This window comes from Nannobrachium achirus, assembly GCF_963921795.1.
Source record: "Nannobrachium achirus genome assembly, chromosome: 18".
In the NCBI taxonomy this organism is placed as follows: Eukaryota; Metazoa; Chordata; class Actinopteri; order Myctophiformes; family Myctophidae; genus Nannobrachium; species Nannobrachium achirus.
Genome location: NC_137825.1, coordinates 53,076,841 through 53,103,636, shown reverse-complemented (window position 1 = coordinate 53,103,636; position 26,796 = coordinate 53,076,841). Strand labels below are relative to the sequence as shown.

Genomic DNA, 26,796 nt, shown 5'->3' with positions numbered 1-26,796 from the left:
AACATTTCCGGTTTGACGTCATGACGTCATTCAACGGAAGCGATCGTCACCACATGCCGTTGCTGTAATGGCCGATCGTTGCCTTTGTTATTACGTTATTATAGCGAGAATCTAATGCCATCCTTGGCTTTAAAAGTGTTTTTTGGAGATAATGGACATTAACTCTCCTACTGCCAGATTATTTATTTATTTATTGGGTCTGGTGCCATCAAAAAGCGGCTTACCTTTGCGACGTTATAGTAGATAGACAGACAGACATTTATTTATTTATTTTTATTTTTTTGGGTTGTGCAATAGTGCACTTTGGTCTGCCAGGCAGCAGAGGGCGGCGTCATGCGAGAATGAATGTGAATTTGCCTGTTATTTGTTGAAGAAGAAGAAGACCAGTCACTGGCCACAGAGCCTTACAGCCAGAGGAAATCAACAAGGAAGTGAATTGTTCTCCGTTGATGTTAACGCATAATGGATTTTTTACACCATCACCGCGGAAAATGTGTTTACAGTAGACGGCCGCGCGACCCCTCATCAGCTTACAGTCATCAGACGAACGAACCGAACGAGCGCCGTATTGGCGGAGAGGTCTTGCGAATTGGGGCGAACGTGAACGTTCAAAGCGTGGTAAGAGTTAAAGATGAGATCTACCGTCGGCCTCCATGTTAAGGGATTACTATTTTGTGCACGTGGATCCGTGATGATGATGAATCGGCGAGTCCAATCATGCCAGGACTTTCCAACGGACCGTAGGGTAAGAGTGCCAGCGTTACTCTATATACAGTATTTTACGTGAGTATACTCGGGATCGGCACTCTAAATACTCGAGTATTTTTCACGAGTATACTCGGGATCAGTGTTAAATGAGTTAAAAGAACGTATAATACACGTATTTGATAGTCTTTTTTTTCAAATGTCTTTGCCAAAAAATAGCCGATCTACAAGCTTGGAGATCGGCTATTTTTTTGGCAAATCTTCCGCCCCTGCGCCCCAGGATAATGGATTTTGATTATCGCGATAATATCGTAAATCGCGATTTCTTTTGTCACGTAAGGAACCAATGAAATGTTGAGATCCCGTTGAGCTACCCGGATAAATATTTCAAAACCAGAGGTGGCTTCGCATCAAGACTTATGCAACCAATAACGCTGCACTCATTCTGTGCCAATGACGTCTCTTGACGTTTTTTTTGCAAAGGCGTTCAGTGCCAATGACGTCTTTTGAGTTTTTTGTATAAAAAAAAACAAAAAAAAAAAAACATTTTTTTTTTATTTATTTTTTAAAGATGTCAAAATGACCTGGGATCAGAGAGATGCTTTTCTCTGTTTGTGTGTTGGCTCCCTCGTTTAGCTGATTGAGAAAATGTGTGTTCATTCTAGTGGATGGACACTTTTTTTCATTCAAACAGCTCTATCTCTGGAACCATTTGTCTGATTGACAAAATTCTTTTTGCCACTGAATCACAACAACTGTGTCTTTATAAAAAAAAAGAAAAAAAGAAAAACATACAAAACCGTGGCACAGCTACCTTGGAGCCATTTTGGCATTTGGCACAGAATGAGTTAAGCCTGCATCCATCATTTTCAAACTACTAGACTAGGAGGATAACAGAAACTTCAACACATTTTGCAACACACAGCAGTGGCGTCAGTTCAGCAAAAGCTAGGATATGGCAAAGATGGGAGTCCTCATGGAAAAGAGGCATTACATTTTGTATAACACGGTTCTATTGTGAAAATAGCAGATCTACATGCTCACAACGCCTCGCGCTGCGAGGCGTTGTTGTGAGCATGTAGATGGGCTATTTTCACAATGTGTGAAAAAAACTATAGTTTTTTCAGTTTTTTACACAGGTTTCTACGGTTTCTTGGGCTGGATATGGCAGCCTGGAACGGTTGTTAGTAAGCGTGCCACAATTAACAATAATGCATTGCACCTGTGCAGCTGACCTGCGGAACCTGGGAATATACCATTCTGTCAAGATGGGGAGATTACACGTGTGGAGAATATAATTATAATACCTTGTTAAAGAGACCATTTTGTTAGATTTGTAGTTATTCTACTGTAATTTAACAACATAATAACCAGCGCAGATAGACAAAAAGACATTCATGGATTTATAAAAGTAACTTTTATTCTTCCCCCTGGACCCAAGGGTATGGCAGCTGCATACCCCTGCCATACCCAATTGACGCCCCTGACACACAGGAAGAAGAAAGTTGATGGAGAAGGAGGAGGATAAGGGGGGAGAGTCAGATAGACTCGTGCCCTAATGATGGGGCAGTGATACAGTAATGCTGTAATAAGCCCATTAACTTATGCATTCACACAGTCTGTGATTCCTTGCCAGCTGTCCTCCCTGCATTTGGCAGCCGCATCGGTGTTGCCTTCGGCCTGGATTATGTGTTAGAATTGTTCATGTATTTTCTCATGCTATAGTTTTCTCTTCATTTGTGAACTATGCAACTCTGATGCCAGTTTAATTGTAGCGTGCTGCGAACGCTGGCCCTTTTATGTGAATGGACTCATGTCTATTCACCTTATTCCTGACCCCGCCCCTGGCTTCCTGTTCATATCCTGAAAAGCCCCTTTTCGACTGCAGCTTTAGCACCACACCACAGAAGTACCCTATCTGTAAAAAACTAATTGACCCTTTTAACTGTGATTATAATACAATATAAAGTTGTATTACAACTATCCTAAATTATAAGACACTATAATGGATTATAACTGTGATTATAATACACTATACAGTATTAATGTATAACTATGATAATTATAATACAAAAGGCAAAGGGGCTATAGAGGCTGAAAAACATATTTTGTTTTCCTGTGTCCTTGCATTAAAGTGTCAGTAGATGGGGTTCTGGGCTCTGGGCTCTGAATGAACTTGTGTTGTCATGTCTGCTTATAATAAGCAATGTGTCTCTTTTAAAAAAAAATGTGTAGTCGTACGAGACTTGCTACAGCATGAACGTTTTCGTCATCGCGCCCAAGGTGTTGGGGTTCGTTTGGTTTCACGATAGGGGGTGTAATGTGCGTGCCCACGTTCATGCACACATGTGTGTGTGTGGTGGTAGTGGGGGGGGGGGGGGGGGGGGGGACTTGAATGCAAACAGTGCCATCTGCTATGTGACGTTAATCCAAGACCAACTGGCTGTGGTTGGTGTGGTGGCTGCTGAGCTCTCAGACCCCCCCCCCAGACCCCCCCAACCCTGCTCCTGCACCCCCCTGCCCCCCAATCGAGCGAGAAGCTGTTATCCCTCAGCGTGTTTACCCACCTACGGCCTCGGCACAACAAAGTGTTTCGAAAATTAGCGAGGTTCCTAAATGGGATTGACTACCGAGCGCTTTCTTTCTTAACAGCATTAAACCCCCCTGGCAGTGTGCGGTGCATGCAAAGCACAGGAAGGGCATATTTGGTTTCGGGAGGGCTGAAAAGAACAGCGGGTCACCGCCGCGTCCCCGAGGAGCGGCCATATAGACCTTTTTATTCTCTGACGTTGTGTAAGCATGTCACTCTCCACCTGCGTGCACTCGGTGTCAGTGGTGGAAAAAGTGCTTGTATTTTACTTAAGTAAAAGTATCAATACTGCAATGTAAAAATACTCTGTTACAAGCAACAAGTCCGGAATTCAAAATGTACTTGAGTAAAAGTATGAAAGTGTTGGCGTCAAAATGTACTTAAAGTATGAAAAGTAAAAGTACAAAAGGTTTGAAAATAGCCGATCTACAAGCTCACAACGCGTCGCAATGCGACGCGTTGTGAGCTTGTAGATCGGCTATTTTCAAATAGCTTAGGTTTGATGTATGTTTTATGCATGTTTTATAATATTATAATTTTTATCTGCAAGTAAACTAGAAGTTTTCAAATACATTTAGTGAAGTAAAAGTACAATATTTGGATCCAAGATGTAGTGGAGTCGAAGTACAAGTATTGGATATTGGAAATACTCAAGTAAAATACAAATACTTCAAAAGTGTACCTAAGTACGGTACTTAAGTAAATGTACTTAGTTACTTTACACCTCTGCCTGATGTCCTCTGAAGTCGCGGTCCCTCGCTGTGCTCCGTAATCATTTCAGGACGAACACGAACGCGCGAACAAAGCGGTCGCGGACGGAACATTGTGACCCAGAATCAATCCGCGGGATTGGGGACGAGAAAAGAAAGCGATTGCTGTTGAATAGAAAAACGGAAATAGTTTTCATTGAAAAGACGCAGCTGCTTTGCTGTTTTTTGTGCGACAATGAGGCGGCTTAATTGAAGGGAGGGCGAGCTCCGAAAACTGTCCTGTCCGCGGTCGGGTCGCGGAGCGCGAAAGGCCGGGCCACAGGCCGTCTTGCCTCCTGCTTGACTGACTGATTATACAACAGGTAGTTCCGAACGAGCAACCTGATTGGTTGAAATAGGCTCTCTACCCGCGCTCAAACGAGCATGACACCTAATCAAAAAATAAAAACCAACTGTGCTGATCAGACGGGAGTCTGAGCAAAGCAGACACATAGTCGGGGGCCTTAGGGAGATAGCACGTTATGGTAGCAACGGCACTGCAGGGAGGAGAAGCGTTGGACCCTCCTTACTAATCTCTGACACCTTTTTTGTAGAAGACTTGTACTTTTTTAGCTGTAAATATGCCATGAAGTTGCGGATTCCATATCATTTTTACACCTACAACTAGTTTTAAAATGTGGTTTAGAAAGTCACATGTTCTCCTCGCACAGCTTCTGTGAGAGTAGTTTCGGAACTCAGGGTAGTTTTCAACTCCGCCCCCTCCCCCCATATTAGCCAATCAAATGAAAGAAAGTACTACTTTCAGTACAGTAACTGCGATAAATGAATTTGATTGGGTAATCAAAGGTAGGTTTACTTGACATCATCAAACAATTGTGCTAATTTGATTCAGCTGTTTTGGGCATGTCCCTCCCACTTTAAAAAAAATCTAATATCTTACGTACAATCTTCAGGTACTTCTTACTTTACTGAAGTATTTCCAATTTGAAATACTTTTACTTCTACTCTAGTATACATCTCAGAGGCAAATATTGTACTTTCACTCCACTACAATTATTTGAAAACTTTAGTTACTTGTTACTTTGGAATGCATACATCTGCAAGTTGCCTGTAACATTCACACTGACCGTCTGACCCGCAGACAGACACCACAGTGCCTCTGCTTCAGAGTTTGCCTATCTTATATTTACAATTGGCTTAAGGCCGCAGCCCACTTTGTCACAGGGCACAGGACACAGGGCAGCCCACAGTCAACGGACACAGGACAGTCAACGGACTTTGAGACACGCCCACACTCGAGCATAGGCACAGGGCACAGGGCAGTCCACAGTCAACGGACTTCACAGAGAGAGACGCACACTTTGGGGGGGGGGGGGGGGGGAAATGCACAGAGAGAGACGCACACATCACCAATACGTTTTATTTCTTATTTTTTTCAAAACTTTTTTATCCTAATTTTTTTTTCTCAAAAAATTTTTTTTCTCAAAAATTTCTTTTTCTGAAATTTTTTTTTTCTCAAAAAACTTTTTTTCTCAAAAAAATGTTTTTCTCAACAAATTTTTTTTCTCAATTTTTTTTTTCTCAAACATTTTTTTTTCTCAAAAAACTTTTTGCCGAAGGCCCGCAAACCTCTAGTGCTTTAGACTTGCCGTTGCTCTGTGTTATACTGTATGTTTTTTTAGGACCCTTATGGTGTCTATAGTTATGATTCCTTCTTGTTGCCGTGCAACAAGAATAAATCATAACTAGACATAAGGGTTCTAAAAGAAAACAGGTTTCGAAAACATGTCGTTCAGGTGCTGTTGGAGCCTCTCTCCTGCCCTACTAACACGTTTAATCACACGATGTAACTTTAATTGATTAAAAATGATAATGAGTCAAGCTGTAAACGGGCGATTCATTTGGTAGTGAAGGGAAGGCAGACTGTTTACGACTACCGAAAACACAATGTAAAAAACTATGCATGGATTCTTGTCTCACGGTAAAACTCCCTCCATGTCACATTTCTCTTGTAGCCCACCTTAATTTGACTCAAACAAAAAACAAATCCATTGGTTTGATTATAATTGCCCATTTCATGTCGTGGTAAAGATTGTTCCAGCTTCCATCACAGCACAATAGAGCATCGCAGTGAGGTGTCGGAAGTCCATTTTCCATTAATTTTCACCATAGGGTTTTTCATTATCAGCCACAAAGTCGTAGCAATTCAATGTACACTTACCACTAGGCTGGTGGTTGTAAAATGGTTCTATATGCTCCTGTAGAACCCCCGAGTATGTACACAATCACTCTAGTTTTAGTAAAAACACGTTTTAATCAAGATCGCACGGAGAAGAACTGCAATTCCCATACTGCTAAACATGTACATCCGGTGAAATCGACGTCTGTGGTTGGTCTAGCTTCTTCTTCTTTCACATATCTTGCGGTTACCGCGGAAGTAGCTACTGCCCCCTGTCTTCCCGGCGGATTATTGCACATCAGCAGAACTCCGTGAGCGATCGTCTTTCTTTTACAAATATGATGCACTATGTTAAGGATGACGATAAGAGCGTCCACAGAGATGACAATCACTACATTTCAGGCCATATGCTGGCCTGGATAACTAAACTGAGCGTGATTTAAGGGCTATATTTCAGGAAACAACAACAACATTCGCAATGCATTCTGGGAGTGTAGTTTCCTCAATTTAAAAAAATAATGATGTACACAGTCTTGTACCCTGCCCTTTTTTCAGCTTTCTAATTAATCTTTGCATTCAAAAAAATGTAAATATTGACATGATCCCTCTCCAGCCGAGGTGGCTTTGTCCAAGGCTTTAAAACGTTTAAATAAATACTTTATGAAACGTCTATGGAAGAAATGAATGCGGAAAACGCTTCCGACACCAGAGTGAGGACGGGGTGGGGCTTCAACTGCGATGCTCTATGAGCGATGCGTCCCCGTTCTCCATATAAGTTTGGACATGTATCAACAATACAGCTTAATTAAAGGGGCCCCACCATGAATTTCAAATCTTTCATTTTTTTCATTTTATTTTTGGTCTTGCCAGTGAAAAAAATAAACCTTGCCTTTCATTTAATTGATTTTCTGAACGGGCGTGTCTGAACGGTACTCTTTTGAAATCGGGCCCTTGTTTATGTCACAAAGGGGCTCATTTCCTATTGGGGGAGAAGGGGGCGGTACTTTTTGGGAGGCTATATTCTATCGAGACTATATATATATATATATCTATATGAGGTGGAACCATGAGGTAAAGTGGTACTAAAATTGGCTTGAATGGATTGACTCTACATGGTTCTCATTGTTGTACCATGCTCTGTGTCATTCCAATTTTAGCCCAAAGACAGCGCCCCGTTGCCAACAAAGGGCATCTTGGTATTGCATCTGAAATGGCTTGGAATTAGAGACAGACAGAACATGAAATTTAAATATCCGGCTAAAACCTGTATAAAACTAACCTGACTGCGCCAGATGGTGGCAGCAGTGCGTATGCCTGGCTGCATACCGCTCTGCTTACCATCTGGGATTGCTCGAGCAGACCCGATGTAAGGGGCGGGCCATTTTTTCAAATTCTTTAGCAGGTGATTGGATGGGGCCGTCTCTCTATCACAGTCTGGGAGTGCCGACTCCAACCACTCATATTGGCCTGTCTGCATGACGTTACACCCAGAATCCGCCTCCTGGGTTTCCACGTGGTCTGCAATCAGACTCTATTGGCTCAGAGCCGCTCAGAGCCCGCCCGTAGCTGCCGCTGATTCGTCCGGACCGGGACTTTACGAGTGTTATCAACTCTCCCCGAGCAACCTCAGATGGTAAAGTAGGGCGGTACGCACTACTGCCACCATCTGGCGCAGTCAGGTTAGTATAAAACCGCATTATGAACCAATATTTATATAAAATATATATTTTGAAAAGCATGGTGGGGCCCCTTTAAGATTAGGCTATACTGTAGAATATAATAAGTATGAATCATTCATTTGATAATAGTGAGGCCTCCAATCAGCAGACTGCTAGGGGTGTGTGGTTTGACCTTTTCTGCAGGGTGGAGATAGCGGGGAGTGACTCACGGGGTGCAGAGCCAGGGTTGGTTAATCGGCAGGTGTTACCGCTTTAATTGATTATGGTCCCCTCTTCTATTAGCGTGCTAGACCTGGGCTTGTGGCCACGCGCGAGCAAAAGACCAAGACGCCAGCAGAGATTAAGCTGGCTGATAGCGCGGGATTACAGACATATCTGGTATCGACGCGTGGGCAAGCAGCAAGACCCAGTGAGGCCTGGCCAGAGACAGACTTTGACGCAGCAGCATAATTCTTCTGTGAATAATGGTGTCACAAGGGGTAGGAAAGTGGGACTGAGTTACTGGGGCCCAAGGTGGAGGGGCCCTAGTAATTTTAGCTATTGAAAAATAGCAGATATACAAGCTCACAGCGCGGCACCGAGTGCCGCGCTGCGAGCTTGTAGATCTGCTATTTTTGAAAAGTTGTGAAAATGTGCGCAAATCTTTGAATATATGTATTTTTTAAGTGAACATTTGTAACTCAAATTTTGCTTCTGGGGGGTCCCTGGAACTAAATATTTTGAGATGGGGGGTCCTTCACATGAAAAAGTTTGAGCATCACTGACGTGAAAACATAGGTTTCTTGGCACACATTTTCACGATTTTTCAAAAATAGCAGATCTACAAGCTCGCAGCGTGGCACTCGGTGCCGCGCTGTGAGCTTGTATATCTGCTATTTTTCAATAGTTAACATTCATGGGGGGCCCGCAGTGAATCCTTGTACCCAGGGCCCAGAATTTGCTGTGACGCCCCTGACTGTAGATCAGGGTTTGCCAAAGGTGGCCATACCAGTATTCCTCTTCTAATTTCCCCAGTATAGCTTTGTTTGATTGGCTGAAATGTATTTGTATTTATCACTTTACCTCCCGTTCACGAAAGTCGGTTCACATTACCCCAGTGTAAAATCAACGTTAAAGGAATATTTCACTTGGTCATTTTATTGTCTAATCGGGCTTTTATGAACACCCTGAACAGATTTTAATTAGCTTGATTCAGTATTTAGTTATTTGATGTAAATGCTATAAGGTCCCATACACACCCATTGTAACTTCAAACTCCATTTTAACCATGATAGATTCATCAAAAACACCCATTTATTTTTTCCTGGTGACTTATACTACCCTCCTAATACGTAAGCAGGCTGTGCTTTTTTGATGTAGGATTACCCTTTTCATGTATTTGTAATAATTCTTTGGGAAAGTTAATACAATAACAAAAGATTACAATTAAATGAAAAAAAGTTATCGAAAAAACACAGCCTCCTCACGTATTAGGAGGGTATTATGAGTCACCAGAAAAAATAATGGGTGTTTTTGATGAATTTATCATGGTTATAATGGAGTTTGAAGTTACAATGGGTGTGTGTGGGGAGGCGTCCTGCAGGAGGAAGGCCTGATAACATATATATCAAATATCTAAATATTGAATCAAGCAAATTAAGATAAAAGCCTGATTAGAAGAACAAAAATGTTGTTTGAAAGTGAAATATCCCTTTAATTTAACAGTTCTACTGCCAGATTTATTATTTATTTATTGGGGCTGGTGCCAGCAAAAAGCAGCTTACCTTTGCGATGTTATAGAAAAAGATCTATTGATTATTTCCAAACGATTTTTTTTCATTGGATCTATTATATGTGTACTTTAGCCAAGCTGGCGGCAGAGGGCAGCCTTATGCAAAAAATGAATGTGAATTGGGCCGCTCTGCTTGCCATCCATTCAGAGCATATAAATGCATTTCTAGATCAGATCCACAGAAAACAGCCAGGAAGTGATTTGGGACTCCATTATTGTTTACGGGCGGTGGAAATTTTAGAGCAGCGTTACGGGAGATGTTTTTACTGTACACGGCGGCACGACCAGTTATCAGCTTACAGTCATCAAAAGTAAGTAAATGAACGAGCATTCGTATTGGCAGCGAGCTAGGGTCAAAATTGGAAACGGGAACGTCCGAAGCAGTAAAAGAGTTAACTCTGAGAGACAAATGGAACAAAATGGACCTGTTAGAGGCCCCGGCCCATAGAGGTGGGACGTTCGCGAACGAATCGAGTCTTTTGAACGGCTATTTGAAATGAACGATAGGATTCTGTTCACAGTAGGGAGCCGTTCCTTTCTAATGAACAGTGGTGGGAGAAGTACTCAATTTCTTTACTTAAGTAAAAATATCAATACTGCAATCAAGTAGAAGTTGGGAATGTTAATGTACTTGAGTAAAAGTAAAAAAGTATTGCTATTAGGGATGAGGCCGAATATTCGGCACCGAAAATTTTCGGCCGAAAATGGCTAAAAATGCATTTTCGGTTTTCGGCTGGATAGCTTTTAAAACCGAATAGTTGAGCACCGAATAGTGTGAAGGACAGGGTCAGGGGTCCTCAATAGGCGGACCGCAGTCCATGTCCGGACCGCGGCACATTTCTGAGAAATCTCCGCACAGTTGTATCTGACGACGATCGGACTGACTGTGTGTGATGTGTGTTTGTGTGTGCGTGGGTGTGTATGTGCTGATTGTGCTCATTCGCTCAAACACATACACAGGCTCACAAGACACACCCCTACGCCAATTTGCAAGCCCACAAAGCGTCGCGGGTGCAACGTGCTGTGGGCTTGTAGATCAAAGGTTTTCCTTCCCTCCGAGTCTCCGACGCAGTCTGCTCTCCATGCTGCTCCCCCCCCTCCCCTCTCCTCTCCTCTCCACACACTCATGCCGCTCGCTGCCTTAAAAAAGTTGCTAAAACCTCTTGGAAACCATTGCTCCCACTGGATTAATAACTTAGAGATCTTCTACCTTTGGCTGTTCAATTGGAGAGGACAACAGCAACACATTAATATCCACGATGTAAGGCTCCAACTGCTTGCATTAGACGAGAAATGGTCGCGAAACTCGCGATGCGTGATCATGCGTCTTTAACAATGTGATGTGTCGTCGCATATTATTGCCAGCTATCCTAGGCTGTGTTAGGTTAATAACTATGACTCGTTGACCCTGATTTGACTGGTCATTTGACATAGTCAATCAGCACAGTCAGTCTGGCTTGTGCAGTACGTGTGTCAACTAACTGAATGTCAAGTAATCCTCTCCCCCTCACGCTAAGTTCCACTTTATTTTCCATTCTGAACGACAAGCCTAATATTGCATTTATGCTCTTTAGTTTCCAATAATTAAACTATAAGCCAGTGTTTTATTGCTACACAATAAATGTAAATAATGTAGCCTACTCTACATGCATAAATAATTATACATTCATCCATCCATCCATCTTCAACCGCTTATCCAGCATCAGGTAGCAGGGGTAACAGTTCCAACTGAGATTTCCAAAGTTCCAAATAATAATAATAATAATTAAAATAAACAATTCTAATGATTATAATAAACATACATACATACAGTACATACTGTATAAATGTATCCGCCTTATTTCGCCTTCGCCTTTTTTTCGGACTTGGACCTGTTTCAAAAAAATATTTCTGGACCTTCAAGATTTGTATTTGAGGACCCCTGGGCCCTAGATCATTTTGCAACATACAGTATGTGCATTTGTTGTTGAAGGCCTGGCTGTTACAGCCCTTGTGTTTACAATAATATTTTGTTGTAGGCCTAGATCATTCTGCAGTTTTAAGCACCTTGTTCTGATGCACTTTTATCTCTGTAGGATACTACAGAAATAGTTGCACTATTTTGACTTTGTTTTATGCTAACATTGCAAAGAGAAAATATTTTATTTTGTTATGTGTGCATTCAAAAGTGAGAAATAAATGTTTTATGGAACCATATGGTGATTATTATTTAAGTTAGGGTTTGCCATAATCAGGTAGCTTTACAACAAAGGTACAGCAATGGTACAAACATTTATTATACAAAATAAATTATATACATGTATTATTCGGCTATTCGGTATTCGGTATTCGGTGGAATGTTTCCAGTATTCGGTATTCGGTTTCGGCCAAGAATTTTGCTTTCGGCCCATCCCTAATTGCTATCAAAATGTACATAAAGTACCAATATTAGAACGTACTCATTATGCAGAATGTCCTGTTTCACAGGTTTTCCAATGAGTAAAATTAAGAAAAATAAAAAGGCAGGTATGTACCATATGTCCGAGTTATTTGTAATTAAAATCAAAATCTACAAACTAAGTAACTAGTAACTAGAATGAACCAGTCTTTTGAACGGCTCTTTGAAAGGAACGGTTCCCAGAGATCCGGCTCACTTCAAAGAACCATAAATCCCATCTCTACCGGCCCAACAGGTTTGAGAATCGCTGTGGGAAAACTAGGTCACATGGACTGTTGGAGGTGGGGGTCACTTAACCTTGTGCTAAACGGTGTGCAACCAACCATGTACAGTAACACACTGGAGTGGGTGAGAAGGGGACATCAGATCACATGTCTTCTCACCCAATGCAGTAAAATCCTCTTTGTTCATGTATCCGTTTGTAATTCCAGGAATCGACCCGCAAGAGTGCATTTAACACTCTCAGATTTACGCATTATTACTTTACCCCGGGGCTACTCAACTTAAAGGAGTAGTTCACCCCCAAAATGACTTTTTTTCTATTGATTAGTCACACCATGGAGACTAGAGTTCAATAATATTTTTAGTTTTTTGTCGCATTCCTAAGACAAAAATGTGTTAACAATAAATTTACCCCCATTCGTTCCGGATGGGGACCTGTTTCGAAACGGGTCCCCATCCGGAATCAATGGGGTAAATTACTCGAATCAATTTTTTGTCTTAGGAATGTGACAAAAACCAAAAAATATTATTGAACTCTAGTCTCCATGGTGTGACTAATCAATAGAAAAAAAAAGTCATTTTGGGGGTGAACTACTCCTTTAAGATGGCAAAATACAAAAAGTCCATGGACCGCAAGCTAAAAATGACAGTGCTATTTTGGATGTTTAGTTGTTTGTTTTGTAACACATTAAATGAGTAGTCTAAATATTAAGGAAACACACAGAAAACAGTCACATTTCCAATCTATAAGGCCCATTGAACAAAAAGATTGTCATGGAATGATTACTGATGAAATGATGAAGTTTCTTCTTTTGGAAAAAACTAAATATAAAAAAAAAAAACGTAGTCTTTGAATATTTTTGAACCGATTCTATAAATGTCTTCTAAATCCTTCGAGGGTTTTTGAAAAACGCATGTTTCTATGATCAGTGGTGCTCAAACATTTCCCTTTCAAGGACCCCTAGAAACATATGCCGTCTCAAAATATTTTGTATCAGGGAACAGAAGCAAATAGTTGAGTTACAAATGTTCGCTTTAAAACAGATATATTCAAAGATTTGCCCTCACAAAAAATCATGATTTCTCAAAAATAGCAGATCTACAAGCTCACAGCGCGGCACCGTGTATATCTGCAATTTTTTTTTACTGTTAAAGGAGCTATAGTCAAAATTTTCTTGACAAATGGATGCTAAAATAAAAATAATGTTTCAAAAATATTTTATAAAAAAATAAGCTTCATGTATGTGTTTCTATTCAAAAATGACCACAAAAAGCGTAAAATAATGATAAAATAATCATTTTGGCCATTGTCAGACCGACACTTTGTTTACATTCTAGTCTATAGACTATCTATCCCCTTAAAACATAAAATACATCTTCCACTGTGTCTGTGGGTAAACAACACTAAGCCGCCCGCTCAATAAAAGAGTTTTTTGTTTTCCTTTTTTCGGCGAAACAAACTTTCCAAGTAGGTGTTTGATTTGCTCGGGCGCTCGTCCCAAGTGGCGCGCGGGGTGGAAAAAGCCGGATCGATACGAGCTCGACTTGAAAGAGAAACTCGGCGAGGAGAGGAGAAATCCCTCCCACTCAGGATCTCTCCGCCGCAACCCCTGCACCCACTCGTTTATTTCATCGCACGAAATCAAACGCACATCTGAAGAAAAAAAAAAGAGGAATCCGTCGTCCAGAGAGATGCTTACAGTCGAAAGCACTTTAAATCCGGCGTTTCGATATTTCATTGTTGTCGGGTGGAAACCTTGTATGTCCAAAACGGTCCGTTTTGTATTTATCATTTTTAAAAACGATTCATAGTAGTGAAAATAGACGATCGACAAGCACACAACACCTCGCGCTGCGAGGCGTTGTGTGCTTGTAAATCTGCTATTTTCACTAGTCTTGTACGACAGCCTCGTATGATGATGAAGCAGGGCTTTACTTTATGAAAAAAACATACACATTTGAAATCTGGAGTTACGAGGTTTCTGCCCGACAGTGACGATTTGTTCCTTTTAGTTCATCTTGTCTTTTGGCTAACAATGATCTTAATATCAATTCAAAACATATATTTTTAAAGTATTTCTTCTTTAAAACCTTGTAAAAATGTGTTTTCATTGTAGTAAGGGGATTTTATAAGATATTTGAACAATCTGCAAACTTGCAAAGTAAATCGTTACCAAGAAATGTCTTCACCAATGTGTTTCTAAAGGTGTGTAATAATATGTACTAAAAGGTTGAAATTCAACTCCTGGGGGAAACCTCATAAAAAAACTGACGGACCCACAAAACGATCGTTTAGTGATGAATCATCACTTTTCACCGTTTTGTGGGGGCCATTTGTAGCCCACGGAATGTTTTTTGTGCAAAACACATGCTTGCAATGGATTCAGCATCATGAAAAAACCCTAGTTTGACCCCTCACATGATACTTAAAGCATTTTTTTCCCCCCTGTATAGTAAAGTTAATGGGACACAAACACGAATAATTTTTTTTATGAGGTTTCCCCCGGGAGTTGAATTTCAACCTTTTAGTACATATTATTACACATCTTTAGAAACACATTGGTGAAGACATTTCTTGTTAACGATTTACTTTGCAGATTTTCCCCTTACTAGATGCATAGCAACTTCAATTATACTACCTTCCAATCGATCCAAGCTGGAACACAGTCGCTTGATCGATTATTCAAACTAGCCCTTACCCGTTCAAAGATATGAGCTCCAAAATGATGTGCAGTGTGTGGGTTATGGGATGTGCACTGTGCATACAGTATATGAGGGATGGAAAGTAACTTTAACTGGTGCTTGCATGATAATATGTAGGAGCATCAATGTAAGAAATACCCGTTTCGTTTAATGGCTTCCCCCCCCCCCCCCCCCCCCCCCAGCCCGCCCGCGCACACACCCGCCTGCCTGCGCACACACACACACACACACACACACACACACACACACACACACACACACACACACACACACACACACACACACAGCTGGTTAAACATGTTGCCTCATGCTAGATGCAGAATAGATATGCCTCATGCTAGATGCAGAATAGATATAGATGCACCATAAAAATGCTAATATACAGCATACGATTTGTGAAAGTGACAAACGGCCTTCACAGTTATGTCAGGTGTGTTCATATGCTGATGGTGATGCGATTTCAGATCAATTGCTCCAGCCACCGAGGAGAAACGCTGGGACAGACAGACAGACAGACAGACAGACAGACATTCGCAAAATTATAGTATAGATAAACTGGCTTCGTGCTGCTGACCAACTGGGGTGGTCTGACGGGTGGGCTGCGAAAAAATAAAAATAAAAAATCAAGTGGACCCTGAATCCAGAAAAGGTTGAGAGCCGCTGTTCTAACACATACATAAATATTTAATCAAAACCTTGAACCTTGAATTTTTATTCGACATTTTTTTTTCAGACACGTTTTTTTTTTTTGTAGACAGATTAGCAGCAGGGAGAGATCCAGCATGTCTCCGGCAGGATTTGAGAGCCCATGTGGCTCAACAGAGACTTATTATTATTTATTTGTTTTTTCTATCAGCCAGTCTTATAGAGGGGCATAGTTCTGCCGATTTAAAATGACTCCAATACGGAACTAAAACTTCCTATGATTTTCCCCCCCCGGCCGATCGCAAAAAGAATTGCCCTCCATTGGATCCCATTCATTTTCCCCTTTCGTTTTCTAACCTTAATTAACATTTTCATGTATACTGTATGGTTCCTATCGCTAGTTACAAATTGCCTTTCAATCACCATCATATTCGTTTTGTCGAAATGTGGTCCAATGTATTTTAAAATAAATGATAAAGTTGCGGGGGGCGTGGCCAACTAAACTGCCGGCTGTGCTCTTCTTCGTGTGCTGTATTTCGGGAGGCTTCGACCACATTCTCCCATGTATCCCTGCGTTGCACGTGACCGTTGGCAGCCAATAGCATCTCTGATGCCTTTACTAATTCTATGATGGCGACACTCATTCCAAGGGGTAGAAAGGGCCATTTGCGCTGCATAGAAACCAATGGCTTCGCTTCGTCCATATTTTTCTACAGTCTATGGTCTTATGGGCGGCTGTGGCTCAGGAAGTAGAGCGGGGTGGCCAATGGTCCGTGGGTCGGCGGTTCACATCCCGGCTACTCCTGTCTACATGTCGAAGTGTCCTTGGGCAAGACACTGAACCCCACGTTGCCTCCAATGGTGTTAGCTGGTCAGTTGCCACCATTGGTGTGTGAATGTGGGAAGTGAGGACGCTGGCGTCGACTGTTCGCCGCTTCACCTCCCAATGTATGAATGAATGAACCATTGTAAGCACTTTGAGTTCGCAACTTGCTTAGAAAAGCGCTATAAAAATGCAATTCATTATTATACACAGTTACACAATTCGTCAAAACTATGACTACCTTTTTTCACTGATGAAAACGAAACCGAAACTTAGCTATGAGGAATAAAGACTAAATATATTGACTATTTCGTTAACAAATAAAAACTAGACCAAAATGTTAGCGACTAGTGGAGAAGAGATCCAGTAGAACTTTTTTCAAGTCATTTGTTTGGTCGCTGCGACACATCGTGAGCTCGTAGGTCTGCTATTGTCAGCATGCAACCAAGTGTAAAAAATAAAAAATTTTGTCGACAAAATCAACTGCACATCTAGTGGACTAAAACCTTGATGATATGATGATATTTAGTCGACTAAAACGACTAAAACTGAAACATTTCAGATGACTAAAATGCGACTAAAACAAAATGACATTTGATTCAAAAGACTATGACTAAAACTACATCAAAACGTCCTGTAGAAATCGACGCTGTTGCACAACTGCCATTTAGGTGCCGGCTACATGAAGCTGGATATTTCTGAATCTAGACATTTTTTGGTGCTGTTGGGGCTTGCAGCCACACAAAGCTGTATATTTCGGCCGCGAAACTGGATATTTTTGAATCCGTATAAATAAGTGGAGAGATTGAAAAATATCCGATTCACTGGATCCGTGTAGACAGGGAACCCAGATATCTCTGAAGACTTTACTGTGTGTGTGCTTGTTAGACCTAGATATCTTTGTCGTGTGGACCTAGATATTTTTCTATGTGGATTATCTGAAAAACCGGGATATATGAAATATCCAGCTCCGTGTGGACCTAGATATTTTTTCTATGTGGATATCTGAAAAACCGGAATATGTGAAAAATCCAGCTCTGTGTAGCCATGGCCTTAGTTTGACATACCAAGCAGACAACCGCAGTGCGGTGGCCCTCCCCGGCTCCCGAAAATGGTAAAGTTGTTGTGCATCGTTGGCATGGAGCTGCATGAGAGCGCGCCGGCTTCCGTCACGCTCTCCAAATCCCGAGAACAGAGGCCGAGAGCTCCAGTACAGCAGCAGCATTTAACCCATTAAAGGCCGGGAACGTATCAGTGTCACGTTAGACACATCATTTTATGCTTTAGCTATTGAAAAACAGCCGATATACAAGCTCACAGCGCGGCACCGAGTGCCGCGCTGCGAGCTCGTAGATCGGCTATTTTTGAAGAATCCCGAAAATGTGCTTCTCAATCATTTTCATTTCAGGGACCCCCCAGAATGATATGTATTTGGCCACGGACCCCCATCTCAAAATAGAAGCAAGGATTTGAATTAAAAATGTTCACTTTTAAAAGAATGTAAAGATTTGCACACATTTTCAAGTTTGTTTTTCTTCAAAAATAGCAGATCTACAAGCTCATGTGCTTGAATATCTGCTATTTTTCAATATAGATTTGAGTTAAAAAATGTTTGCTTTAAAAGAATGTATATTCAAAGATTTGCACACATTTTCACGTCTTTTCAAAAATAGCAGATCTACAAGCTCATGAGCTTGAATATCTGCTAATTTTTTTAAAATAATTAAAGCAAGTCAATGCCTGAAGAAGGTCTATGACCGAAAGCTTGCACTTTAACTGAAAATAAAGAACTTGAGTTGTCTCGAGTGTGCGGAGGCTTCCTTTGATTTTTTCATCTTGCTCCACGCGAGACGTTGTGTGCTTGTAGATCGGCTGTTTTCACTACTTTTGTGCGACAGCCTTGTATGATGAAGCAGGGCTTTACTTTGCGAAAGAACGCACAAATCTGAAACTTGTAGATACGAGGTTTCCGCCTGACAACAACAACGATAAAATACTGGTTAAAGTGGTTCAGATCTAGGCGTTCCCGGTCTTGCTGGCTTAATGAATGGGAGACAAGAGGGGGATTTCGCTGGAACAGTGGAATTAAAGGTGCACATGTTTAATCTGGGCATAGCCATGGGATCGGTTCCATAGATACACACACAGATCAGTGTTGATGGCTGGAAGGGGGAAATCCAATTACAGTGGATATCGGTGTCACAGACAGTGATCTTAGAGCACTGATTGGGACATGGACGTGACCTTGTTCTGCTGGTAATAATACCTTTAGCTACACAGAGAGAGAGAGAGAGAGAGAGAGTGAGTGTGTGAGTGTGTGTGTGTGTGTGTGTGTGTGTGTGTGTGTGTGTGTGTGTGTGTGTGTGTGTGTGTGTGTGTGTGTGTGTGTGTGTGTGTGTGTGTGTGTGTGTGTGTGTGTGTGTGTGTGTGTGTGTGTGTGTGTGTGCGTGCGTGCGTGTGTGCGCGTGTGCGTGTACGTTTCAAATTGTAAAATAGCTTTATTCCCAAAATCGAATGAAAGGGATTTGGAATCTTCTCAAAGTCCCTGAAGCATTCCAGTATCTTGAACGCGTCTGTGTCATCTTAGAATTTAACCACTTTAGACAAAGAGAAGATCTACAAGCTCATAGCGCGTCACTTCGTGCCACACTATGAGCTTGTAGATCTGCTAGTTTGGAAATATCTTGACAATTGATGCAAATCTTGAATATATAACATTTTTAACACAAATCTTTGCTTCTGGGGGTCCTTGAAACAAAATATTTGGGGAGCAGCGGCCAAACAAGTACATTTTTGGGAGTCCTTGACATGAGAAAGTTAGAGCACCTACAGTATGTTCTGATAGTACTAGTTACTATAGAGTGTCTGTCTGGTCCATATTTGGACTTCAGCCTTATCCCCTGTGAGGACCAAAAAGCAGTTTCAGTTTTAGAATAGAATTATGGTACCATAGTCCAATGCCATGATACCTAACCCTAACCTCAGTAAAACTATGCCTAAACCTAACCCTAACCTCAGTAAAACTATGCCTAAACCTAACCCTAACCCTAAGCCTAACTCTAAGCCTAACCCTAACCACCGTCGGACTAATGCACCGTCGGACGAATGGGACGTTGGATTATCGATTTTGCTATCGATTTTGCTTCGAATTATGACGGTGAAGTAACTGACAAGAAATATGTCCTAAAAACTCACGCAACTCTCTCTCTCTCTCTCTCTCTCATTCTTTTTTTGTTTTCCAGAAAAAAGGCAAGATGCACTACCAGATAGCTGTCATCATCAACTTCCTGGGTCACTGCATCTCCCTGGTGGCTCTGCTCGTTGCGTTCTTCCTCTTCCTGTGTCTGAGGTAAGTGACGGTCGTTCCGCTGGCGGTGGTTTTTACGTTCTTATCGTCACCGTCGGGCAGAAACCTCGTATCTCCAAGTCTCATGCCTTTTTCGTAAAAAAGTAAAGCTCTGCTTCATCATACAAGACTGTCGCACAAAACTAGTGAAAATAGCCGATCAACAAGCACACAACGCCTCGCGCTGCGAGGCGTTGTGTGCTTGTTGATCAGCTGTTTTCACTAGTTTTAGCCACTATATTTGCATATGAATACCCCCCACAGAGGCTGACATTCACACAACTTCAAGATCTCTGGAATCCAGAGTCTGGAAAAAATTTCTTTGGTGATCATTAGAATGTCTAGAACATGTACATATGTTATTATTGTGAAAAATATCCCCAAAATGTAAATTAGAGCATGATTTATGATTTATGGCTATACAACCTTACATTTTTTTTTATTGTAATACTTTTTCCTCTGAATAGGACTCCTACAACACCATTTGATTTTTATTTAATTTTTTTGCAAGTAGGGTTAAATCATTTTTAAAATGAGGAATAAAAAACGAACGGTGTTGGACATACAAGGTTTCCACCCGACAACAACGTTATTCAACAGCCAATTGGTCACGGGATTTAAACATTCCCTATTTATGTTGCACAGATTTAAAAAAGGGTTTCGGAAGCCCCTAAAATCTGGGGCATGCACCATGCGCCAAACACACACAGAGGCGCACGCACATGCACGCGCACGCGCAAACAAATGCAAGCCAGTTCGATAAACAGCACAGTCTTGCAAAGCAGCGAAAGCCAAAACGCATTCCCCCGGCGGGACGGGTGCAATGGGTTTCTCTGACAAACCTGAAATAAGCTGAGCGTTAAGGAGAGAGAGGTCTTAGCACCCTCGATGGCAGCCCGTCGTTGCCACTAATCGATCCCCGAGACACCCCTGGGGGTGCTAAAAGCGCGAAAGGGCACCGAGCAAAGGACAACATCTTACGAACAACTTGTGCTTGCAGGGGAGACACAGTGGTTAGGATTGGGAGGATGGGACCAGTGGTGGAAGAAGCAATCGCGTTTTGTACTCAAGTAAAAGTATCAATACTGCGATGTAGAAATACCCTGTTACAAGTAAAAGTCGGGAACTAAAAATGTAGTCAAAGTATGAAAGTGTTGCATCAAAATGTACTTAAAGTAACAAAGGTAAAAGTACAAAATGATTGAAAATAGCAGATCTACAAGCTCACAACGCATTGTGGTGCGACGCGTTGTGAGCTTGTAGATCAGCTATTTTCAAATAGCCAAGGTATAAAATAGGGCTAAAGTGGTTTAAATGTATTAAATCGTTTTATAATTTATATCTTCAAAGTAACTAGTAACTAAAGTTTTCAAATAAATGTAGTGGAGTAAAAGTACAATAGGCCTATTGGGGTCCGAGATGTAGTGGAGTAGAAGTAAAAGTATTGTAAATTGGAAATACTCAAGTAAAGTACAAATACCTAAAAAATTTACTTAAGTACAGTACTTAAAGGGGTACTGTCACCTAAAGGGTTGAGGGGCAGATTACACTGTGACATGAGCTTCTCTGAAAACGGTCTGAAAGCTCATGTCACAGTGTAATCTGCCCCTCGCCCCCCAACAACAGCTGACCAGTACTGTAAGTAGTCATACAGTCAGGCTATACAGACAATTCATTTGATTGGCTTATAATTCCGCATCCCCACAATGACATCATAAAAAGATTAACTTGTTTTTTAACGCTTCCAGTGCCGGGCCACTTTGGCGCGCCCAGGGTCTGTTGAGTGGCCAGGGTCTCTCTCATAGACGAGCGTAGTAACATACAGGGACCCACGTGGCAGTGACGCGCGTGTACACGTTTGTGCATGAGACACAAAAGACCCGGATGAAAATAGCAACAGGATTGCTATAAGCTATCACAATTTAGAAGCCCAATTTTCGGCGATTTAGCCGTAAATAAAACCTTCCCGCTTCCACAGAGAACACAGTTCAGAGAAAAAGGGCTTCAAAGATGTGTTTGTATTGGATTCGGCGGCGCGATGCGGCGGCGTTACCCGATTACGGCCCGGTGGAAAGGGCTTTCGGTCGGCGGCCTAGATTGAAAATTTAGAGCCAGGCTTGGTGCGGCCTCGGATTATTTTATTCATTTTATTAAAAAAGCCGGACTAGTTCGGGATAGGCACACTGGAATACGTCGCGCCGCCGACAGTGAACATTCAGTGAACATTGGGGGGGGTCTAAACTTTATTTTAAACCATTTTCAATGGAATAAATCGTCGGACCATCTAAAATGGCTCGTTGGAAAGCGCTGGACGAGCCAGGACCACCCACGTGACCACCCAGGGCGATCCAGTATGGCAGTGGTTTTCAACCCTTTTCATACCACGGTCCATTATTTATTGGGAATTTGAGCCACGGACCACCATTTGATGAGATGTAGCCTCTCAGAGCCCAAACTTAAAGGACAACTTCACCACTTTTCAACCTATCTTCATATAATTGGTCCTCACTAATGTTCATGATAAAATAGCGAAACAAATCTACTCTGTCTGTGTATCTCATAGGCGGGCTGTTAGCAGTTCAGATCCGTCTACCAGTGACATCATCGATGGGGAATTCAAGCTAATAGAAACTGCAGGATTTCTATTCGTGAAAAGTTACAATGTTAAAATGGAAGCCATTGTTCTCGCGATAATAACATTCTTTTTTTTATCTTGTTTAAAAAAATTCTTCCAAACAATGATGTCACGGGCAGCCCTCCTATGAGACACAGACCGAGTAGTTTTTTTTAATTTTTTTATCGCCGATACGAATGTGTTTGGGTCAAACCAATCGGTCTCAGAGTACGACGGTAATGTAGTCTAGAAGGACAGGGGGGTCTGCGGGCATAGGGTTCATTTTTTTTCGCCACCTGTTTTTTCTCAATCCTTGAAGGGTATATTTTAAGATTCTGCCAGGTACCAAGCTGAAACATGTTCTCATGGGGTTCATTTTTTAATGATTTCTTGCACCTACCCATTCACTTAATAAACAGGAAAAAAATACCTCCCTAGCATGTGAGGGGTCTAACTAGGTGTTTTTCATGATTCTGAATCCATTGCAAGCATTTGGTTGCACAAAAAAAACATTCCTTGGGCTAAAAACGGACCCATAAAACTATGGTGTTGTGATGAAAAGTGATGAGTCATCACTTTTCACAGTTTTGTGGGGTCCATTGGGGTCCACTAGCCTTAGGAATGTGTTTTTGTGCAAAACAAATGCTCGCAATGGATTCAGAATCATGAAAAACCCCTAGTTAGACCCCTCACATGCTACTTATTAAAACACCTTCTAAGCCGCGGCAGAACCCCCTGAACCCCGGTACTGCCGTGCAATCAGCGTTTTATTTATAAACATATTTTAAAAAACAAACACACCAAATGATAAACAACGCGCGCGGGTCGTTCAGTGCAAGCCATCAGGACGTGCACACACTACGTGTTTGGGCGGCCACTTACTTAGAAGCTGCTGCTGGCTGTATTTCTGCCGTTCATTTGCATGGAGCGAGATGGGGTAATCCACGAGAAAAAACAGCGTTCGAAAGTACATTACGTCCTCGTCGCACGCACATCGATCTAATTCCATGTATTCCACTCATTCCGAAGCCTTGATTTCGCCTGTCGTCTGGTCGGTATACTAGGGGGGATGGGCTAAACCAGGCTGCAGCACACACAGTGAAGGGGAACGTAATGGCCGCTCGTGGAGCCAGTGGCAGAGCCAGCCGATGACGTCATCAATCGGATCACGTGATCCGATTGCACAACGTCTCTTAAAGAGACAGAGCACGACCTGCGACTGTATTTTTCAAAAAATTATGATTAATTTCATAAATTACGGCAATAGACGGGAATAGACGATTGGCTGAGGGGACCCAGTAGGAAGTCCGAGGGAGTGCGGCCAGGCTTAGAAGGTGTTAAAGAAGATCTTTTGGGGGGGGTCTTTTTTTCCTGTATAGTAAGTGAACGGGTAGGTGAAAGAAATCATTAAAAATGAACCCCATGAGAACATATTTCAGCTTGGCACCTGGCAGAATCTTAAAATATACCCTTCAAGGATTAAGAAAAAACAGGTGTTGAAAAAAAAATCAAACCTCGGTTCGAAGTGGAGCGGTGAATTTGAGCAGCTGTACCCTATGTGAGTGAGTGAGTGAGTGAGTGAGTGAGTGAGTGAGTGAGTGAGTAAACTGTGCCTGTGAGTGAGTGGTGAGTGTGCCTGGCCTGCACAAAACAGCGCCCCTCCTTTAACTAGTGTGTTGTGTGTGGCCACTCAAGGTATTGCCAGGCTACGGACACGGCCACCCAGCCACCCAGCCAGCCACCCACCCACCCACCCACCCACATACCCACGGACATACCTGTCTATTGGGAGCGCTTTCACCGCTCCAAAAAATCCACCCTATGCGCGCGCCCGCGCGGACCCCCCTGTCCATCTAGACTAATGTCAGAGCATAATTCTGCACAAATCGTCTTTTAAGCTCGTTAACCTCCACCCTTGAGAGTAAATCATTAACCCATTCAGGCCAAAATTATTGAATGCTTTAACTGTTGAAAAATAGCAGACCTACAAGCTCACAGCGCGGCACCGAGTGCCGCGCTGCGAGCTTGTAGATCAGCTATTTAAAAAGAAAAAAGAAATGTTTGAAACTCAAATTTTGCTTCTGGGTGGTCCCTGGAACTAAATATTTTGATGGGGGTCCGTGACCAAATACATATCATTTTGGGGGTCCTTCACATGAAAAAGTTTGAGAACCACTGACATAGAAACATAGGTTTTTCAAAAAAAACATTAGAAGGATTCAAAAGACACTTATAGAATCGGGTCAAAATCGGGTCAAAATTCTGATTTTCACGATTTTTCAAAAATAGCAGATCTACAAGCTCGCTCGCACAGTGCCGTGCTGTGAGCTTGCATATCTGCTATTTTTCAATAGTTAAAGCATAAAATGATAATACGCAATAATGCGTACACGGTGCAAATTGGTTAAGTCATTGTCAAAACGACCTTGCGATGCCTGGTAGAGAAGCCTTTCGGCGGCGCTCCATTCTCTCCCTCCTACAGTACAGTATATCTCTTTTCAAACTCCTCGGTCCCCATACACTTCACCTCGCATTCTTCAAGCCGCAGCTCTGCGCTCTGTATTGTATATAAATAGAGAAATATCAGACGGTTTTGTTGCAAAGCACAAGGACACGGACACTTTTGGTTGAGTTGTGGGGCTGTGTAATTACCGTTTCATTTTACCGTTCAAAGATCCACATCCTGATCTGCGTTTCCAGTCCAGGCAGCGGCGTCAGTTCAGAAAAGGCTAAGGTATGGCAACATGACTGGTGTGCGCGTGCAAGACACCAGTCATGTTGCCATACCTAAGCAACAGGCACGACTACAGTACATTTTATTATTTACCCCTGTAGCCAAGGTATGGCAGCTACCACAGCTTGCCATACCCAATTGACGCCTCTCTGAGTCCAGGCCTAACAGAGATTGCAAAATCAACAGGAAGTTGACATTTTTGGAGCGGTGGAGCCGCCTCCTAATGTTTTCGCTTTGTCTGTCCGTCTGTCCCAGTTAGGATCAGGCCCGGCGGCACAGGGGTGCAAATAGGGGCCGGGCCCCCTCACATGCAGGGACCACTTTGCCCCCCATCCGCGCATCAGTGAAACTGGTTTTACCGAGCTGCATAATACTAATACTAATGCTAAGTTTAGCTGCACTTGAACAACCATTCCAGGCTGCCATATCCAGCCCAAGAAGCTGTAGAAACCTGTGTAAAAAACTGAAAAACGTTGTGAAAATTGCCGATCTACATGCTATCTGCTATTTTCACAATAGAACCGTGTTATACAAAATGTAATGCCTCTTTTCCATGAGGACTCCCATCTTTGCCATACCCTAGCTTTTGCTGAACTGACGCCACTGACACTGAATTACCCCCAATGAGTGGGTCGGTGTTAGCTTGCCACCATTGGTGTGTGAATGTGGGAAGTGAGGACGCTGGCGTCAACTGTTTGCCACTTCACCTCCCAATGTGTGAATAAATGAAAATTAAATGCAAATCGCATCATTTGAGTAGGCCCTACTTGGAAAAGCGCTCTAAAATGCAATTCATTACTTGAGTAAAAGTAAAAAAGTATTGGTATCAAAATGTACTTAAATCAGGGGTCTTCAACAGGGGGTCCGGGACCCCTAGGGGGTCCTCAGAGTTACCACAGGGGGTCCACCAAATCTTTGTGTGATAAGATTTATTTTTCTTTTCTACACAAACTTGAACCCTAGTATCCCTATTCCGTGTGGAACTTGTAGATCTGCTATTCTTGGCAAAGAGGTTTGGTGTAGAGTGAAAAGAAAAGCAGACTAAGTATTGACGGTTCAAGTCGTTCAATGTCTAAAAATACACATTAAACCAACAACCTACACTGATGATAGTGCTGTCAAACAAGTCTAAGCTGTCTCAGAAATGTATGAAAAAGTTTAATCTGCAACACAATTTTATACAATATGTAGTGGGGGTCCCTGCTTCATCTCTCTCTCAGCTAAGGGGTCCTTGGCCCGAAAACATTGAAGACCCCTGACTTAAATTACCAAAAGTAAAGGTACTCGTTATGTAGAATGTCCAGTTTTTTTTCAAATGCATCAAATATAAAAATCCTTTGAAAATAGCAGATATACAAGCTCACAATGCGTTGCATCGCGATGCATTTTGAGCATTGTAGATCGGCTATTTTCAAATGGATGAAATGTATTAACGGTTAATGCATGTTTTGTAATAATAATCAAAATCTACAAAGTAATTAGTAATTAGAGTAAAGCATACTATTTGTCTCTGAGATGCAGTGGAGTAGAGATAATAAAAGTATTGAATGTTGGCAATACTCAGGTAAAGTAAAAGTCAAATTTGTACTTACAGTAAGTAGTACCTTACCTTAGGTATATTCAGTGATTGTATTTCAT

The 26,796-nt window shown here is 42.0% G+C and overlaps 1 protein-coding gene across 1 annotated transcript in view; it reads left to right on the top strand.

The window, feature by feature from the left end:
* Positions 1-26,796, top strand: part of crhr1 (corticotropin releasing hormone receptor 1) — a gene marked incomplete at both ends in the record, with an annotated part of 198,324 nt that overhangs the window by 89,944 nt on the left and 81,584 nt on the right. Inside the window, one exon of the mRNA XM_080747505.1 lies at positions 19,707-19,813. Coding sequence (XP_080603631.1) covers positions 19,707-19,813 — 107 coding nt within the window. The remainder of the gene's footprint in view (positions 1-19,706; positions 19,814-26,796) is intronic.